This window comes from Etheostoma cragini, chromosome 2 (assembly GCF_013103735.1).
Source record: "Etheostoma cragini isolate CJK2018 chromosome 2, CSU_Ecrag_1.0, whole genome shotgun sequence".
Taxonomy (NCBI): Eukaryota; Metazoa; Chordata; class Actinopteri; order Perciformes; family Percidae; genus Etheostoma; species Etheostoma cragini.
This window is the reverse complement of record NC_048408.1, coordinates 23,620,079-23,641,260: the sequence shown is the minus strand read 5'-3', so window position 1 is coordinate 23,641,260 and position 21,182 is coordinate 23,620,079. Positions and strand designations below refer to the sequence as shown.

General features: G+C 39.9%; 1 protein-coding gene across 1 annotated transcript; it reads right to left on the bottom strand.

Annotated features, from left to right (window-relative positions):
• Nucleotides 1-163: 163 nt before the first annotated feature.
• fgf8b (fibroblast growth factor 8 b) lies at nucleotides 164-4,367 on the bottom strand. Its single transcript, XM_034861792.1, has 5 exons — nucleotides 3,872-4,367; nucleotides 3,744-3,780; nucleotides 2,958-3,138; nucleotides 1,309-1,415; nucleotides 164-1,036 (listed from the first exon to the last, which is right to left on the bottom strand). Exons 1-5 carry the CDS (start codon nucleotides 3,928-3,930, stop codon nucleotides 740-742), a joined length of 681 nt encoding a protein of 226 aa, XP_034717683.1. The 5' UTR covers nucleotides 3,931-4,367; the 3' UTR covers nucleotides 164-739.
• Nucleotides 4,368-21,182: the final 16,815 nt, after the last annotated feature.

Below are 21,182 nucleotides of genomic sequence, written 5' to 3'. Positions count from 1 at the left end.
ACATTGAATTCACTAGCCTGTCACAGATATTGCCCTTCAGTTATCTGGGTCTCCAGCTTGAAGAAGAAGAAAAAAAAAACAGTTTTTGGGGGCAACCAACAAAGTATGCTAGCTTTCCATCCCAAAACAACCACACAAGAGAAGAGCCAAGCAGCTTGTGAACTGATTCTTTAGTGGTTTTAATATACACTCTACAATAAATATTTCCATCATTTGACGTCATTTACATTTTTACAGTAAAAATATATTCATATACGTATGTAGAAAAAAAAAAACAGGTTAAAAAATGTTCAGAATGGCCTCCTAAAGGCAGGATAGCATGTCAACTGAGACTCAGATGCTGTAACCACAAGAAAATCCACAGATAGCTGCCGTGTCTTGCTTCATTGTACTTATTTCCCTTTTAAGCATTCTTTGTTGCTGAGCTTCTTCTAAGCAGAGGTTTTCATTCATGACAATATTGTTGAGCTCTTCTGTACTTGAACCACACACTCACGCAGACACACACACACACACAATTTAATAAGTAAAAATCTGTCCTAAAGTCTGTCTGAATTGGAAATAACTAGCTGATTAGATAGTCAATGGTTACAAAGAATTACACAAAGTTCACAAAATGAGGCAAAAAGTGTATGGGCACTTGACTGTAAAAGTTAATTTCTCTGAGAGCACTTGTTTTCCCTTGTAGTGGTTTCTCTGTGCTGGTTTGTCCACAGTTCTCCCTCAGTGGTTTCAGTCCTCAGCGGCGCCCTGAGCGCTGGTGATGGGAATGTTTAGTCCGCTTGCTTAAAGGGTGCGCGGGGACACGGAGAGGAAGGACATCAAACGGTCTCTTTTCGCCCAGCAAGTGCCCCCTGGGTAGACGCTTCATGAAGTGGGCCTCTCTCTGGTGCTGCTTGGTCTTCGAGGCCTTCCTCGGACGGCCCTTGCGTGTGAAAGCCATGTACCAGCCCTCGTACTTGGCATTTTGCAGCGCTGTGTAGTTGTTTTCCAGAACAATCTCTGTGAAGATGCAGTCTTTGCCTCGACCTTTCCGCTGGGAAAGAAAAAGAGGGGAGAGGGGGGTTGAGGTATGTTGGCCAATTTCCAGGAAGCGGAAACATTGTCTTTATTTCAAGATCAAATACCCTTTGAAACCTTGAGAGGGCTTGCTCAGACAAACTCAAAATCAAATGTCTTCTGACTTCGAATGTGTCTCAACAATGTGTCGCCATAAGCTGCAAATATGGAATAACATTTCCAAGAAACAAACAAACTTTAAGATGTTGCTGTAGTCATTCAGCCACAAAACTATGAATACCAGATTACCTTGCCAATCAGCTTCCCCCTCTTGTTCATACATATATAGTATCCTGTCTTCACCCCTTTAATGCGAATACGACTTCCAAAAGAGTCCGTCTCCACCTCCAGTTTAGCTGCACAGACAAAACAGATCACACATAATGAGAAGACAAAGTTCTGACACGATGCAGGCATGCAGATTATGATGTTGCAGTGTGGGAGACAAAGTAATTCTTCATGTATGGTGGAGATCGTGTAATAAACTGGAGTTACACCATGTCATTATTAAATGTCACTATATGGTTTTGAAACGATCATGAGCAGCAAACCAGAATCGTAGAGATGACGACATATAAATTCCTTCTTAAGCCTTTTATGGTCCAGTAGCTGCCTTTAACAAAGCCTGCGAGCCTTCCAAAATAGCACCAAATGATAGTGATTTTGCATGGTGTGATTGTTGTTGAATGTCTGTAAAGGCTGTGATGCAGCTCAGACCGGGGATGAAGGAGAGTGAGAATACTGTGGTCAGGGACACAGCCACAAGCACAGAGCAGCGGTCAGATTTGGGCCTGTTACAAGAGTGACACCCACTTAGGATGTGTAGCAAATGTGTTCATGACTGAATGTCCCTCTGTGTGTGTGTGTGTGTGTGTGTGTGTGTGTGTGTGTGTGTGTGTGTGTGTGTGTGTGTGTGTGTGTGTGTGTGTGTGTGTGTGTGTGTGTGTGTGTGTGTGCACGCGTGTGCGTGTGTAGGCCGAGAAATTTAAAAGACAAAAGAGCACACAGGAGAGGAAAAGGTCTAAAGTGAAGATGCTGACTTCACCGCTCCTTATAAATTGAGTCATACATTGAGTTGTAAAGCAATGAAAATTCCTCATAAAATGAGCCTCCAAAAAGCATGCAGCAGGCATTGAGAAGGGGATGGATGGTGGTGGCTGTGGTGGAAAGATGGCGAGACACACCAAAATCATTTGGTGACAGGAGCTTTGCCCCCTTTAAGTTTAAGACCGTTTTTTTCCCCTGGTAGAAGCAAATAGTCTCTCCATGAAGTCCATCATAACAGGTGTCAAAGACTTTCTTAGACTACCATCACTCTAAAGAAATAAATCAGCTTCATAAGGCTATAAAAGATGGCAACACTGATGCCACTAATGATGTTTACAATGGTTTCTCCTGGCTCAAACATTTTTCCTACAGGCTGCCAAAAAAAGAAATAATATGTAGACCGCTTTTCGACCCCGCCCTGCGCGCTATTGAATTTAAACAGTTCCCGTGTTTGTAACGTGAACATGTCCCCTATTTTAGGGGTTTCTTGAGGTTGATCTGGTTTTAATACACCGGGCTTCAAGTGAAGTTTCTCCATCATTTCAGAGACAAATAAAAGTGCCCTCCCTGAATGCATTAACATATTTTGACATTTGTTCAGCTTTTTATAACATAACTTTAAATATCTAATTATAAGACACCACACGTATGCCTTAGCGTGTGTAACCCACTATAACGTTCAAAAGCTAATTCCCTGGCGTATTCTCGCGATATTATGAATTTTTTTTCATAAATTAAACTTTCCACGTCCTGCCGCTTAAGATAAAGTAGTCAAATAGACACCGAATTTTTTTAATTTTAAGCTCTTTAAATCATCTCTAATATGCGACCCTTTGTTTCTGTTGTCTTACCGTGAACCGCTCCGTCGTCTCCGTTGGCGTTGACCCGCTTGTTGGCCAGGACCTGGACGTGTTTCCCGCTGGTGCGGCTGTACAGCTGGTAGGTTCGTGTCAACCTGCGGCTCATCCGGTCCGACAGCCGGCTCTGCTCCGTGACATGGTGCTTGAAGTTAGGAGGGGACTGCACAGTGTTCTGTCGGGCGATATAAAACACATGTCGCGAAATATGAAATACGTAGCCGGTTTTTTACTTTTGCAACTCAGGAAAGCCTTTTAAAAAAAAAAAAAAAAAAAAGTAAACTGTGAGGAGACTAAAGCTTGCCAGTCAAACAGCCGAGGCCCAGGCCCACAGTTCATCATGTCTTTCATCACATCTAAACACATCCTGCCTTTTCTTCTTTCATGTATGTGTCCATGTAGCCTGTATTTTTGGAGATGCTTTCATGAACCCTCGGGGGTGACATTTCCCTCTGATATTGTTTTCACCACCGATGATCTTTCACCCCTTCTTGACTTCTTCTTTTCTCATTTCAGCCATCTCCATCGACATGTGTTTTAACAGTTACTTTTGAGGCTGGAGCTTACCTCTTTTCAAGATGTTTGAATTGTAGCCAATTGCCATAGCACTCATAATAAAATGTTTTCATTGTTATTGCAGCCTATTGCAGACGTAGAGACGCTGAACTTTAAGCCGCTCAGCACGGCGCCTGCATACCTGTTAAGTTGTACCTACTTAATTATAGAACTTAACGCAACGTTTATTATTATTATTATTATTGAAGTGAAAATGGGAATTACCTGTGCGTAAAAGCAAAGCGCCGTGAACTGAAGTAACCTAAAGGAAAAACAGAGAAGAAATTAAACATGTTGTTTGAATTCAACGAATTACATAAGCAACTACATTATCTTGACACCTCTTGACTTACAGATAACCTAACCTCGATGTTCTCAGCCTCATCTTGTAATAGTTCAAATATTGCTTCATGAATACTCCACTGATTCGCTGCTGGAAGCTCTCGGAAATAAAGTTCTTCCTGATTGGGATTTCAGCTCAGTTTAATCCCCCCTCTCGTGAAACATAGAAGGTGAGAGCCGTGACAATCAAGAGATCCCAAACTGTCAGAGTCCCATGCAGATACAGGATCCACTCTCCTCTGTCCTCTCCACTGAAATATTAAGAAGTCCAGAAGGTTTAATTAAGGCGCTGCGGTGCCAATCCAAACTGAAAGTCCGGAAGAAAAAAAGAAGTCCCTGTCACCAAACCACCTCCATCAAATCCTCTCCGTGTCAATTACTCGGCCATGCAATGAAGCTCTTGATTGAGGTTTCAAGTCGACATAATTCCTCTCTGACATTCTGTCACAGAGCAGTGGCGATTATTTACGCACGGATCAGTGGTCAGTTGCGCGCTGTGAATTTTCTTTAAAAAAAAAAACAGAGTTGAATGAATTCCGGTTATATTGGTCTGCTGATGTGCAGTTTAAGCAGTGATGCTACAGCTGTTCCTCTATAAGATGCAACGATAGTAGAACTCCAACGTCAACCTTCCTCCCACACGTGTGTTTCTTGTGGTCGCCTCCAGTCCACACGCAGCATCTGTCTCCCTCTACATTTAAATACTTTAACTTGCGGGAAAGTCAATATCCTCGGAGAAAGCAGGCGGAGCGTTCGAGCTGGAGCCAATTTGAAACAAAATACTTATTACTTATTAAAACATTTTGCCTGCACCTATTTGCTCACAAATCCACAAGCACAGAATCCCTCAATACGTTAGTTTATATCAATAAACAAGATGATAATATAAAGTACAGTCCAATGGTGGACTGTAGCTAAATTTATTCAAGTATTGTAATTAAGTACAAATTTGAGGTATGTGTACTTTACTTGAGTCTTTTTTTTTCATGCAACTTTCTCCTTCTGTTCCACTACATTTCAGAGAGAAATATTGTACTTGCTGTACTACAATAATCTGGCAGCTTTAGTTACTGGTTATTTTACAAATTAGGACTTTTGCACACAAAACACATGTAAATTATTAAATATGATGTTTTATTATAAGTTAAACTACTCAACAATATATAGTCCTACAAGGACAACTGCAATGATAAGACAATTAAACGCTCAGTTGATAGACGGAACTGTTGATCGTTTCCACTGGATTTTTCTACATTGAGTACTTTTACTTTTAAGTACATTTTCCATGCAGGACTTTTACTTTTTACAGAGCATTTACACAGTGTGGTAATAGTACTTTTACTTAAGTAAGGGATCTAAATACTTCTTCCACCACTGCTACAGTCTGTCATGATTCTTATTTTTGAGTAATGCTTTTAGCTACGCATGTTTTCACAACCATACACATTAATCCTATTCATGCACATGTCATGATATTACTGTATCTTCATCCATGTAAAATCACAGTGAACTTGGTTTTCTATAAGAAGAAATGCCTACACGGAAAATTCCCTTGCATGTACTTTAGAAAATCTGCCGTTAGATTAACTTATTCCCTGATGGCAGGTTAGAGGTTGTTTGGGGGTCCCTCAGGGCAGACCTTGATGTACTTTTTCATCCTACATATGTAAGTAATATGTGTTCCATGTGAGCAAATGACACAGAATGGTTTTCACATAACATCTGATGCTTTCGCCTTGGATAGAAATGCTCTCTCGCTCACAATCATTCATCCATAACTTTTCACAAACTTGGTTTGATTTTCAAAAGTGTGTCCCGGGTCTGGTCTTCTACTTTCTCAGCATGGCTTCATGCACTACATCATGCGATTCTATTGTAATTATTCTTTGTGACATCAAAACGGAAGGGTTTCCTTCAAGGGAACATGTCTGTCTGTTACACACTTTTCTGATAAAAGGGGGATAGAAAGTGGGCAGTTGTAACATGCGATACTTTGAACTCTGTCAATAAATAACAAGACAAAAAGATTATTAAAGATTTTGAAGTAGCTTTTTTCTCTCAAAATTAAGTAAATGGCCACACACTCTCGTAGCTATAGATGAAGTTTTGCATTGCAAGTACAGGTAGTATATTCAGATAATGCTTAACCCAAAGATGTAACATGCTACTCCACCTGTGTTCCACCAAGTGTTACATTTCTTTCCTGACCTTGAGATAAAATAACTATGATATTTGCACCAGACTTTAAAAGTTAATTTACCTTGTGAAGCGATATGGATGGAAATGTGAAACAAATACTCCACTGAATCCCACTTCCCCCGTCTACTGATGAAATAAACAGTTAGCGTGTCAATCACAAACTGTGAAAAACGGTGACTGCATAAGCCAAAGATGTACTTTATGTGACATCAGCGTCTATACCGTCTGCACGCTTCAAATTTGAATACAAGTGCTAATCTTCAAGCCTCAAACCGTGTTGCTGCCCGAATGAGCCAAAGCCAAATTTTGGACATTGATTCTTACCTGTGATTTTTCACAAAAGCAGGTCCATGTTCTTTGTATGAACAGTATGGGAAACTTTTCACACAGCACAGCTGTACAAGAGTAAAGTATGAGTAAAGTATAACACACTCACACACATACATGTGTATATATATATATATATATATATATATATATATATATATATATATATATATATTGTGTGACTTTGGTCAATGTTTTAGCTGTAAATCAGTCATTTCAGCCAATGCAGGGGATTTAGAGGGTGAAAATGGACCTGCCTTATTAGTTCCAGCGGGACACTGTAACAAGTGATTTTGCCACCTGGAACAATTCAGGTCTTTGTTCTTTCATATTTTGACCCCTATGAAGCAATGATCGCACATCCTAAATCTGAAATCCACATGCTTGACAATTAAAGAGATGGAGTTTTATGAAGACCACACAATGGCTCATCAAAAGTGCATGTTTGACTGTCTGAATCCACAGATTAGCTTTGTTATGAGTCATTTAAAGGAAACTTAATTAGGAAGAGGAAGCCTGAGGAGATGGCGGGACTTTGTATATGTAAAACCCACCGTAACAGTCTACTCTACATAACTCAAACTTAACTTTATTTTTTAAGGGCGAAAGTCAAACCCTTTATTATAAAGCAGAAAACTTTTTTTTTTTTCTCTGAAGCAAATACAAGTGACTGGTTTCAATCAAAATATGCAGATATTCATATCTGTCGACATTCCCTCTTCCAACAGGCAGCTGAGTCTCATATGTCGGAAAGCATGACACTATTTCATAGCAAACAGCTTCTAGTCTCTCAAACGTACTTCCCAGCTTGCTTCCTTGTCTACTCTCAAACAATGACAATCCTTTGTTCGGATCACTAGGTAAGCTGTCTATTGTCTGTCACTTGTAATGCAACAGAAAATCCACATTGATACTTTTTACTGATTCTTACCTGACCAATTTTGTTTTTTGGGGAATACACTTATTTGCTTTCTTGCTGAGAGTTACTGTAGTTGTGAAGATTAATCCCAATATATCTACACTCGACATAAGTCTACACTAGTTGCCATGCCAATTATAATGGCCAATAATAGTTCTACCTTCGGACGGAGCCAGGCTAGCTGTTTCTAGTCTTTATGCTAAGCAAAGCAAACCGACTGTTGGTTGTAGCTTGGTGTTTAGTGTTCAGAGACATGAGTGTTGCAATCGTCTCGTCTAATTCTCGGCAAGAAAGCAAATAAGTGTATTTCCCAAAATGTTAAACTGTTTCTTTTAATTACGCACAACATCTTTAGTTATTCTTAGATGCAGTATTTTCCCCACAGTCTATTGATTAAAAAAAACAAAAACTTGAGTGAGAACATTTGGTTCAGTACTGCACAGTCGATTCGGCGCTTGGACTTCCCTACAGTCTATACCAGCCACTTATGATTTAGAAACAATTCCGTCTCTGCAAACTTAAATGGCATTTGGTGAAGGTGACCTGTCAGACAGGTTTGGCTAAAATTATCCAGACGGTACATGAAAGGTTTTTCTGAAACATGATCTAAAGCTATCATTTTTTATTCTAGTTTTTCTATTTTTTTTTACATACCTAACTGGCTGCGGCCTGACTCCTGAGATTCTCTAGTGACCAGCTTTTCTGGCCTCTTAATGAGATTGAGAAGAGTTGACGCAGGTCCAAGTTTTTCCCCAGATCCTGACTCCTTTTGCCTTTCCTCTCCCTAGTCTCCCAATGCTGCTTTTCTCATTTGGATCACAGTTTGCTAACTAACACAAAGCCCTGGTATCAGCGAATGAGGTACAAAAACAGCAATCAGAAGACATTGTGAAAAAAAGAGGAACATTTTGGCAAAGATGTACATTGGTTATTCTTAGAAGAAGAGTGACTGAATGTATGAAAAGGCCCCAGAGCAGACTACCATTCACTGAGAGGTATTATTCACCCTAGCTAATGGGAGGCATTAAAATACACACTCTTGCATAAGGTAGAGCCAATGGAAAGGTAGACACCATAGAGGAAGAGAAAAAAAAAAAAGAGCCAGAGAGGAAGACGGACAGAATATGAGAGAGAGTGTATAAGAGTGTGGAAAGAAAATGTGGGATGTTGTGATTCCCAGTGTCATCTGGTAGCAGTGCCGCTCACCGCCTAAACCTCAGTGGCTTTTTAGAAGAAGCAAAAAACTCTTCAAACACCTGTTGTAATTATGCACTGCTGCTTTGTTGCAACAACGTGAACCGCATAATGTGCTGGTAACTTTTTCCCCACACTTACCTTCAACTGACTTCGAGATTGTGCTGACAGTTTGTTCCTGGCCCTTTTGGAGGATGACATGGAAGCTTAATGTCATAAGTTGTGCTAATGGATTGGAAACACTGAAAATCTTTGACATTTTGAAATGTTTACTAGGGGGATGCAGGGGATATTTTCTCCATTGTTTGTTTTGTCTTCTTTTGGATGGGATCTTATCATAAACAATCTTCCATCTGGCCATGTGACTTCTGACCTTCTGGAAAATGGTGCTGCACCTGGACCAACATTTACATATTGACAACTTATTAAAATGTACAACTGACTTGGTTTTGCAGAAACCCCTTTATTACAGATGTATTACCATTTCAACTTATAGATGACTTATACACTTTGGCTGTAGGCTTCTTCTTTTTTTTTCATCTACCAACTTTTGTGCAATGTGTATTTCCATATAAAACTTGATTTATTAATGACATTCTAACGTTTATAACAGCAGACATGATTGTTTATTAAAAAGTGAACTCTTGACCTTTTATAACAACTTTATTAATCACTTGACTTTTTTAATGATTCAGTAGCTAAAGACAAATCTTACTATCTGGCAACCCAAAAGGTAATGTCATTAATGTTTTATAATTGATCTGTAAAGAATAAAGAAATTACTAAATAGCATTAATTAAAACATGTAAACCTGTTATTAAGGGTGACTTATTAGAATGTGGTCATGATAAAGTTTCTTTCTGAAGAACTTCTGTAGACATGTTCTACACTCAACGAATTAGAATTTTTATATCTTTCATAACGCACTCATTTGCTGCATGCAGAGCTGTCTGCAACATATTTCTAGGAAGCCCATAAGAACCCTTTTTGGGTTTTATTCAAATGAGGGTAGACAAGAAGACGTTGCCCATCCTTTATCCTCCTATTCTTATTTTTTGTTGTCATCCATGAAATGAATTTGGAGTGATGGAAAACCAGCATGAGATGGACATTAAATGTGCAATTAAAATTAGGTAAGCGGGAGGGTGCGGGGCTGGGGGTGAGGATTTGGTGAGTATGCTGTGTGTCTAAGTGGGTGTATATGTGGTGGTATTACAGTGCCAGCGCCTGAGAAAATTGTTACGGTGGGAAAATTTGGAAAAACGAGTCAAAGTTCTCGCCACCGAATGAAGTTTGAAGTACTTACATGGGTTTGAGCGGAGCGGAGAGCTTGAATTGCTTTTAAAGTGGATGAAACGACTGTCTGGGAATGACCCCGTGTGTAAAAGTGATTAAGGGGACCCAATTTTGCCATAATCCAAATGTGTTTGCGTAACGACTTTGAGCGGTGTTCCTGGGGGTATTAAAAAAAGTTCTCTGTTGAAGCTTTTAACAACTGTGCAGCAGTTCTGTATTGCCATTTCTCTTGGTAGGCTTATTTTTAAGTATCTCAACAACAATTGTATCATTCAATCAGTCTCACTGTAAAGGACTCATTTGCTCTTGTCTGAACAGAGGAAAGTGAAAGTGATGAAGACAAAGGGGCCCACAGCGGGCATCCCCATCAATTCCATGTGAGGAGTGGGGTGTGTGTGTGTGTGTGTGTGTGTGTGTGTGTGTGTGTGTGTGTGTGTGTGTGTGTGTGTGTGTGTGTGTGTGTGTGTGTGTGTGTGTGTGTGTGTGTGTGTGTGTAAGGCTTGAAGGGATGGCAGTGAGGTAGAAAGTTGCAAAGTTGTCGTTGGCCCCTTCAAAGTGGTCTTCCTTCTCAGCGACTTGGATGTTTCCCTCGTATTTCAACCCCTAACCCCCCCACCCCCACCCCCCACCCTGAATGGAGCGTGATTTACTGTCTTGTAAACACATAGGAAGTAGCATTGAAAATGGTTTAACAAAGTCAATAAAAGCAGACATCATTCCTGGTATCAGGGGGTGGTGAGGGGGAGGAAGAGGAGGAGGTCTGGGGCAGGTATCCCCCTCCCCCCCCCTCCATCTCTGTCTTTTCTCCTTGTCTGTCATCTGTGTCCTCTGTTCCTTCTCCCCCTCTTCTTAGAGTTTCTCCTTACCCATGTTTTCATATCATCCTCTTTTCCCCTCTTACCCTCTTCTAAACTGCCCCCTCCCCTCTCTCTCTTTCTGTCTTTTTTTTATTTCATGCGTTGGGCAGTGGACAGCCAGAGCAATGGCTTTACCAGACCTACCTGCGAGGCTGCTTAGGGCGGCTCTTTCATCTGGGCTCTGGAGAAAGAAGCCCCCGGCCCTGAAACAGCTGTGTAGACCTGGGAGTGAGAGGACCATGGAAAACGCAGGGAAGAAATTCAATGGTCCTCTGGGAATCATACCTCCTAATACCTCTAGCTCTTTTTCTCCTTCCCTCTTTCTCTCTACCTTTATATCCTCCTCTCTTTTTCTTTATCTCTCTGTCACTTGCGCATTATCCCACAAAGTTTTCTCAGTCTGTACTTCTGTTTTCTTACAGTTACAATTTGTCTCTACCAAAATCTGAAACAACTCAGCGTTAGATTGGCATCTCTGTTACACATCTCCTGCAACAGATTTCACATGCTCCCTTTCACCAGTGAAGCGCCAAATTGCCTGAAAACAAATTGACATGCAGGAAGAAATCTCGAGCGTCAGGTCAACCCTGGACTGAAAGAAGGCCAGGAGCAGGGCCAAACTCAACTGTGAGAAATTGAATTCATGAAATTAAAATTTACAGTCTCAGAATAACATAACAAAAATGAAGAAAAAATTGTGTAGGTCTTTTGCCTTTGTATTTATTTATTTATTTCGTGATGAATTATTTTCTGTTTCATGTCAGCCTAATAGGTTTGAAATGACTGTGGCTCTGCAAGATTTCCATCTACAAATTGGACACTTCACAGATGTAGTAGTACAATTTCAAGGAGTGTGAGATATTAATCAGCGTCATACTCCATCAGTACAGTATAATACACAACATACAGTACATCTATATAGCTTTAACTCAGAAGACATACAGTACAAGAAAGGGAATTTTCCCTTCAAATATAATGGTAAAACATTTTAATTATAACTCATTGAACAATTAAAAACAATACATCTTGCAAACTTGCTGCTTTGGGACCTGTATTCACCATTGTCAGTTTGTTTCAGTGTTTTTTGTTTTGTGTTAGTATATCAGGCTTTTACAACTAAACAGAGTACATACATTTAATTTGGTCCCCTGCTGTATGTGTATGTGTAAGTAATGCAATATGACGGGTAAATGAATAGGCCGCTTGTGTTTGTTTACTTTTAAACACAGTTATGTTCGCATTACAAACAATGCAAGAACCCAATTTATTAGTTTCATAGCTGAAGTTTAGTTTAAGCTGCTTTAGGTGCTTACAAGGTCATTAACTTCATGTCCTAAATGTTATCCATATAAGGACTCATTAATTCTTGTTTATTATACTGCGTATAAGACTTGTAAATCATGTCATGCACGGGTTTAAACAAACAAGGTTTGGTGAAGCAGTGTGTGACCTATGGACTGCCCCCTAGTGGATATTCACAGAAAGCCTCTTATTGATCTCACGAGGAACTCCAGGTCTTTTTGTCATTTTCCTCCAGCCTCTTTCCTCCATCCTATTTCCCTTTTCCTCTCTTACCTGTAAATTCATGCTGAAACATCTTTGTCTCAGTCTATGCTGCCCCGGGAAAATTTCCATCTCATCGTGCTCACTAATGTCTTTCCATTGACTTTGTATACAATCGCACGGGCTCTGCCTCTGTCTGTCTGAAAATACATTTGATCTCCATAAAAAATCTTGGGAAAAATGGCCTTTTAGCTTCCTGGCTAATAGCAAGGTGCTTGACTTTTTCCACCAGGTAATAGTTAACTGCATTGCCCCCTACTTGTTTGACCATGTACTACATACTGTTTTTTATTTGGTGGCTGAGAGCGGTGAGACTCAACAAAGTGGCCAACTATTAAACGCTTGGTTTGTTGTTTTATGCGATTGTTTCTTAACTATTGAGTTATATAGCTGCACAAAGACTAATTAACTGTTTCAAGTGACACTGGGGATGAAAACTAAAAGAAGTCTGGGGGTGTGGAGTTAGAAACAAGTTACCAGGCCTACATAGCCCGTTCCTCATTTCTGCTTGAGGTTAGCAACATAAGGCCAGCCGCTACTAGCATAACGCGACAATGTTAGAATTTGACAAGAAAGAGGAGTGCGAATTTTTACACTTTTTCTATTCATCATCCAACACTGTCATAGTAGTGCAATGCTAAATTTGTGGTGTACTCTAAAACATTGAGCTGACCTGTAGATATGGATTTCTTTTAATAATTGACATTCAAATGCATATCTGTAATATACATTGTATTAATTGTCTTATTTTTGTATTAATCCATTTACTCAGTATCCATTTCTCAGTATAATACAATTATATTTGTGCAGCAGCACTGACAAAATAGTGACGCCGGCTTTGGGCTTTGCTCATTAAAGCCAGCATGAAACAAAGACTAACACAAAGACAAATTTCTCATCTCTAGCATAATGTATTTCAACCTCAGCTTCTGAAAAATAAGAAAGAGGAACTGGAGTTTTGGAGGTGAACGTAATGTCCCTCATGCATCATCACCATCAGTCCACTCTGTGGTGAGATCACCGTCCTGGTTTTAAAATTCCTCACACTCCTCCAAATGGTGGGACATAATAAAAAAATGAGCAATTGGTGACAATCCACACCATCCTCATGGGTACTGCTCAAATAGGTTCTCACTTTTATAACTGCTCAATTTTAGGCTTTCCAAGCCTATTGCCACTCTGTGCATACTCTACCAGCCACACTTTGCGCTATCTCTATTAGTCGATTTGTTTGTTTTGGACAGCGTCATGCTGGGATGTGTCAATGTAGTGACTTAGCTTTATGATTGCTCTAGATTGCCATAAGTGTGCACTTATGGCAATCTCAAGTTTTAGGATGTGTATTGTATGTTTGGCCAGAAAGCGTGTGTGGGAATAAAAGTAGTCAAGTACACAGATGCTCAATTTGGGGCAATTGAGTTTCCTTTGTGATTTTAACCTCCTGGCTAACAAGGGCCATGTGTGGTTTTTGTGGTCACGTCACTGATGGACATTTATTCCAAATAATATCATGTGTGAGCCATGCTTAACATGCACAAAATGTTTGCTTTAATCTGTAAAAAACTGAGTAAGTGAGACTTTTCACTTTCTTATTTCAACCAAGCTTCAACCAAGCTTTCAACCAAGCTGGCTGTTTTGCACTATTTCCATTCTTTAGGCTATGCTAACCAATTGGTTGCTGGCTGTAGCTATGTATTAAGCACACATATATGAGAGTGGCATCAATTTTCTCATCTAACTCAAAGAAAGCAAATTAGTGTTTTTTCCAAAATGTCAAATGGCTGGTTAACACGAGGGGCTAAGTGCGGCAGGTAACAGAGTGAGAAAGCAGAGAAGGAAAGTCCACTTTGAGGCAGGGGGGTGGTGGAGAGTGGACGGGGCTGGTGTTGAGTGCTGTTTTGTTTGTTTAGTCCCCTTCAAAGACAAGCTTAATTATTTTACCATGCTGTGCCTGCAGAGACTGCAGGATTCATGGGCTGCTCTTAGCCCCTATCTCCTCCAACCAGCTGAGGCTTAACCCCTAAAACCCTACACATGTAAGAGAATGCAATGTACATTGTCAAATGATTTCCACAAACTATAAAGATTATCTTGAAACATATGATTTAGAATATCCCTTTTTGTTGATTTATTAAGTTTTTCCTCTCGGGAATCAACTTTTTATTTATAAAATGTTTCAACCCGTGACACTGAGCCATGTGATGACTGTGCACACATTTCCTGTTCAACGGAGCAAAGCATCCTAACATAAATTAGATGAATCACTCTGGACACGTGCTTGCTGCCTGCAGAATAGTTTGCTTTTAACCAGTGGGGGCAACAAAGTCGAAGCGGAAACAGGTCAGTAACTGTCACAGTATGTAAAATTGTAAACTTCACACATAGAAGCAGTGACGTGGATAAAGGAATGGTTTGACATTTTAGGAAATAGACTTAATTTGCTTTAATTTGCTGAGAGTTAGATGAGATGATTGATACAACTCTTGTGTTTGTATTTTACATAAGAAGCTACAGTGGCGCCAGCAGACAGTTAGCTTAGCTTAGCATAAAGACAGGGGGAAGCAGGTAGCCTGGCTCTGTTTGATGGTTTAAAATCAGCCGTCCAGCACATCTAAAGCTCACTAATCAACAGATTGGATCTGGTTTGTTAATTCTGTACAAAAAGCTTTGAAAAATTGTAAAAACAACATGTTGTGGTTTAATATGAGGTTATCCACCGAGCACAGGACTGTCACTGTGCCGAGCGACAGAAACAAAGAAGATAAACAATAAGACATGCAGTATATGTAGATGTTATGTTAGTATGGGTGGTTTCGGGTTGCTGGAAGGCAGGTCTTGTCACCTTCGGATGGTGCCAGGCTAGCTGTTTCCCCCTTGTTTCCAGTCTTTATGCTTTATACTATATTTATCATATTTAAAACATTTTCTGTGGCCGACAGAGTGGTAACAGTTCTCTCATCTGACTTTCAGCAATTATTATTTTTTCTATCAAGCACCATATTGCGTGTCAGAGTCATTACTGAGTTAAAACAGACCAGCCTTCTCACTAATGTTTAAATCTACGATTGTTAGATTTCTGTTAAAGTTAGCAGTCCCAGTGGTTAGCCAACTGTCTTGCTCGTCAACCTAGTTGCGGTGTTGCTCTCATTACATTGTTGAATCACTAGATGGGTTTGGGCTCTATATATGTGTCAGGGTAGAGTCCAATGGCCTGTTTAAAGTTCTAACACATAGTTGAGAAACCAGATTTCAAGTTCTTTTTAATTTAAAAGATGTGGTAAAGGCTTACATTTACTAGATATTTGACACATTCATAACACATCTTTGAATACACCATTTAACATCTGTCATACATACTTTGTAATACATCTGGACCATGATAGTATATCCATGACATTACGTAACTGCAGCTGTACTGTATCTGGGCTGAAGGTGTGCATGCTCGGAAAATGGCCCATTTCCCAGCTCTTTTAGAGATAAAAAAAATAAGATAAGAAAATGATATAAGAAAAGGATGGACAGCAGTTAAGATGTGTTGTAGTGATAGGATGTTTGGTAGATAAAGGTGGGGAGGAGCTCTATGGGTGCTTTTAATGACAATACTCTACACTCCATATTTACAGCTGCAGTATCACGTACCAAGGATTTTGTACTTTCACACTGAGTGACTCCTTAAAATAAATTGTCCGACAGGAATCGTGTCAGTGATCTTGTTCACTCACTCCTGGCAAGCACACAGCATATCACTTTACATTAAATGGGAATGCCAGTCACTTTAGGAATTTATATCTGTTATTATTGTGGTCTAGACAATCTAGGACAGATGTCACTGAGATGTAAAATTGGACATGTTCCATAAAAGAAATGCAAGATGCTGCAATAAAAAATCGTGTGTCATAACAAGGAAATCATATTTTTCCTAAAACATGTTAAATATAAAACTCAGGTAATTCCACTTATTCCCTGCTCAGTATCAGGTGTCTCATAGAGCTAGCTGAAATATGAAACAATATCATACTGTAAAACAAGGCAGATTGCTCTAGAAGTACCATGAAGGCATTAATTTAAGGGAACTCTTCAAGAAATTTCAAGTATTTTCTATGTGTATTTGCATTGGATGTGTGTTAAATTACTTCTCCCACTGGCAGATTTTTTTCAACGGTCTTTTTAAGAAAAATAATAGTTTAAGAGCCCTAACTAGATTAAATGACTTGTAAGATTTCCTGCGGTGTGACAGCACCCAGGGTGATTTTTCTGGGAATACCATTTTCTGCTCCATAACTACCAATAATACAGACTAAAGCTCGTTGGGGTATAAAAAGAAATAAATACTCTAAGGACTCACAAAGTCACTCCTTCATCTGCTGAACAGTTCCAGATTTTACTTCTCAATGGCATTACAGCTTTCAGGCTGTGTGCTGTGCTTTTCTGGCCATTGAGTTGATTTGTTCAGTGTCACATAGGCTGAAAATTAGGTAATACATACTACACACTAGATAATAGGCAAAAAAAGATCAGACATGGGCTTTGCTTTAAAAACGGTTTGCTCTTCAAGCTGTGAATCTCCTTAAGGATTAACGCAACGTTATGAGATGTCTTGGATTAGGAATAAAACATAATATCTGCAAATCAAATTAATTAGTAACAGTTTATTCTGGAAATTGTAATAACCATTTTCCGCTTGTTTTTACATATATCAAAACCTCGCTCTGAGCGAACAAAAACCCACATGTGTTATTTGAAATTGAATAAAAAATGTGATATAAGTCCAAGTCCAATTATGCTACATAGATTTTCAGACACTGTTACCTTCAAGGCCCATGTTCAAGCCTCCATGAATGACAACAAGTAATTGTTCTGCTGAAGGGCGGCCGCTCTGTTTCTGACCCTTCTCTCTGACCTCCCTGTGGAGGGGAGCAAGTTAAAAAAACAGCGTCCCCCTTTGAGATTGACAAGTGATAACAAACAAAGAGAGAAAATACAAAAAGAGATGTGTATTAACACATGAATTGTATGAATATATCTACTGAACACTGAACAAAGTGAAGTATAGGCTATAAAGAGGTGAAGTCCCTCCCTATTCCGGTGGACCATCATTGTGCTTTATTTTAGAAAAAAATATGTATGTACCTTTTTGATCCTGTTTGAATTCAGCCATGAATTACGCGTGCAATGTTTGTCAATTTCAAAGATACACTCTCACTGTGCTCCACATGTGAATAGACAGGCACTGAGTGAGTTAACACCAGTTGCTATATACATGTTAACCATGGGGCTTCTGTGCACTACTGTATTTCCAGTACAACTGAATGACAGAATTTAACTGTGGTTTCATATCCCTAATCACAGGTTGATTTACAACAAATAGTGACAACTGTAAACCACAGACCGTTATTGTAACCAAGATGTTATGGATGTAAAGTTGCTCAAACAACCAACGGGTATTACTCGTTGTTTTGGTTGCTGGCTGAAAAAGATGCTGGATAAAATGCATCAGGCGAGATAACGTTACAAGTGTTGTGGAATATAGCTAAGCTAACTAGATGGACAAGCGAGCGTGCAAACTGAGCAGTAAGCAAGATGAAGTATATTGTGCGAGAACAGATACGTAGTTCTCTGAGCTGTTTCACATTAAACTTGTAAGTGGTAGCCTGCTACAACAAAACTATGACAAACTGGGACTGTCTTCACTTGCAAAATCATTGTTTTAAATGACAAACATCATGTGCTATTCACGACACAATTCAAACAATGATTAGTCTCTCCTTGTTAACTACTTTACATATTTGTTTTAGAAATAAGTTCTTGTTGGGTCCACCGGAACGGGAGGGACTTTGCCTCTCCAAAAATTGACCAAAATCCCTTTATTATCTGACTGTCCGCCGGTGCTAATTCGGATGTTAGCATGCAACCAAGCTGAACTAGCACAGATAACGTGATAAAGATTCTACCTGCTAAAGATCAGCATGTAAGCATTGTGTCATGAGCATTTAAGCATGCTAATGTTAGAATCTATCTATCTATCTATCTATCTATCTATCTATCTATCTATCTATCTATCTATCTATCTATCTATCTATCTATCTCTCTGTTTCAATTCTGCCGTAAAAGTCACAGTAAAAACCAACAGTTGCATTGTGGAAGGGGGACCCCTCTGCTCCTCTCCCCGTATTCCTATTTCCTACCCCTTCTTACCCCTTCTCCTCTGTCTTTTCCATCTATCTGATCTCATTTTCTATCTGTGTTTCTGTGTTTGCCTCCTTCCTGTGCCCTCCTCTATCCCTCCTTCTCTCCTACCATTTATCTGTCTCTCAGTCCCTGCTGTTCCTCTCTCCTTTCCCCCCTCTCTCACCCTCCTCTTCTCCCCTGTTCCACTCTTTCGTCTGTAGTCTGCAACCTGTGGAACCAATTAGACCTTGTAAGCGGGGGGCTTCTGCCACTGTCATGTGGTCGGTTTAACCTGCCGCTCCAAAAAGGACCTTGCTTCACAACGCGACCACCACCACCTCAGTGGGTGGGTTAGGGTGGGGGGGACTGCAGGCACTCAGGGACCACCAAGGCTCTTTTGAACCGCTGTCCTCAGTAAAATCCCAAATGTGGGGTTGACTTGCTTTAGAAGAGAAAGAATGGGAACCAATGGAAGATTTTTGTGCTTTTTGAAATGACAGTAACATCAGGGAGATGCTGTGAAATACGATGACAAGGTTTTCATAAAATTCATCCCTTTCTTGTTCTCCATCTTTATCTTTTGTGTGTGACTATATTTGAGGCCTGTTAGGATACGGTTCATCCTCTTTAGGGGTAAACAAACTCTGCTTTTAGCACCAGACCGTCTCCTTTCACCCTCTTTCCACCCTCACCCCAACTGCCAGGAATGCTTTTAACAATTCACTGTCGAGCGCAGAGCAACATGGGACGCTGGAAGATTGTCGCATTCCAAAGGGGAGCATTTTTTAGTCGCTCTTCACGTGTCAATCAGCGACACTATCGCCTTGTCGCCCCTCTAAACCCCCCACCCCTCCAAGACACACAGACACACATACACCAACAGTGCTGCGTCTCAGTTTAAGGACACCGTCGTCAATGTGTTAAGCACCCAAGAATGCGGGCCTTATGGCGGGTGAAGGACACACAAACACATTTTTCTCAGACTTCCCACAGAGGACTCTTCCACCTCCAACATCTGTGATGTGACTCACTGAGGAGCACCTCTCCTGTGGTGAAATGCAGAGAGTAGCAGGTTTCTTTTAACAAGGAGTCCCTGAAAAAAAGGACGTTTCCAGCCTCATAACTTATCTCAGCTAGTTGGTTTTTTCCACATATGATGATTTCTTGCAGGTTGAGGTACAGACTCAAAACTTTCAGGCCACTTTTGTCCACAGAAAACAAACAAAATACTGTAAAATCTATCAAAATCATACTTTTGTAGCTTGATCAGCACATGGGGTCCGGGAGGGTACACGCACGCTTGCACACACACACACACACACACATGCACGCACACACAAATGCACGCACTCTTGCTCTCTCTTTCTCCCTCATTCAATACAGGCCAACTTTCAACAGCTCTCCACCCAACACACACATTGTCCCCCTTACAGTTAGGATAACAGACCTGGTGAAATTCCTTGGCACACTATCAGTGCGTTGAAAGCACCTGACTGGTATGTGACAGTAGCAGTTAGTGACAGTTCTCCTTTAAAGTGGGGGGCGGGAGGCAGTAGGTCGGGGGGAGGGGGTAAAGGGTTGATCTATTTGATACGTGTCCTGCTGGATACTTGACAGGAGCTGTCAGTGAGCCGAGGGGAGGGTGTTACTTATCGATCAAACACCCCTCCTATCTGCCACGCTGACCTTCATGTCCTGAGGAGGGCTGTATTGGTGGGGAGACTGAAATGGGAGACCTGACGCGGGGGGTGAGAAATTCATTACAAAATCCTAGTTTAGGTGCAAAGAAGGTCATCGTGATACTTATGTGAGTTTCTTTTTCTGACATTAAAGATTCCAAAGTAAACACTGGAGCTTTTATTTTACATCTTTGTTGAGTAATATCACTTCTGTTTGTACAAGGTAAGTTGGACAACAATGCACTGCAGGCCTTTACTTATTAACTGTAAAAATATCAATGATAGAAGCAAACAAAAGTAAATAAAAACTGTATTTATCTAGTGCAAATATGAAAACCTTTGATTTTTATTTTCATTAACAATTAATCTATTGATTATTTGTTGTATTAATCTACGAATCATTTAGTCCCTAAAATGTTATTAATAAAAGCAATAAATAATACACAATTTCCCGTTTGTTAGTTATTCAAATGAATTATTGATGATCAAAATGTTTGTCTGTTCAATTTCAGTAGGCTGACTAATAAATAACCGGTAATCAAATAATTGTTTCATCATTCATCCCCACAAATCGAGTATTTTAGGTACAAACATAAACATCCACCACTGACTTTATCATTGCAATATAACGGAGAGAACATTACCAATTCTCTAAAGAAATCAACACATTCCTATTCATCACACTGCCTAGCTTTAAACTCTACCATTGCATTACATATTATATTTCTTAGTAAAAAAAGGTTATTAAAAATATTGACTATAAGTTAAATAGTTCAATGTTTTAAAAGTGTACAATTTCATTAGATGCACTCTAACTTAGTAAGTTAGGCTACGCAAATTTCTCTTTACTTCTCTTCCTAATCCCAGCCAATATGGATTTGAACCAATCGAAAGCCTGGTGTTCTGACCTCCAGCCTACTGTTCACACACACACACACACACTCACACACACACACACACTGCACATAAAACTCCCATCACAATTAGTATAATTATTGCGGATTTTTAGAGTGATTCACCACTTGAAAAAAACTCTTATTCAGCATACAGTTGTGTTCGAAATAATAGCAGTGCCTCAACAGCAGCAAGAAAATCACTGGTTTTATTAACATTTCAAACT

Coding starts and splice junctions, on each gene's coding strand:
- fgf8b (XM_034861792.1), bottom strand. CDS start 3,930: ATGAAGCAATATTTGAACTATTACAAGATGAGGCTGAGAACATCGAGG. Junction 3,139..3,743: donor CGCTTTGCTTTTACGCACAG/GTAATTCCCATT, acceptor ATCGCCCGACAG/AACACTGTGCAGTCCCCTCC. Junction 1,037..1,308: donor GGGGGAAGCTGATTGGCAAG/GTAATCTGGTAT, acceptor TTTCTTTCCCAG/CGGAAAGGTCGAGGCAAAGA.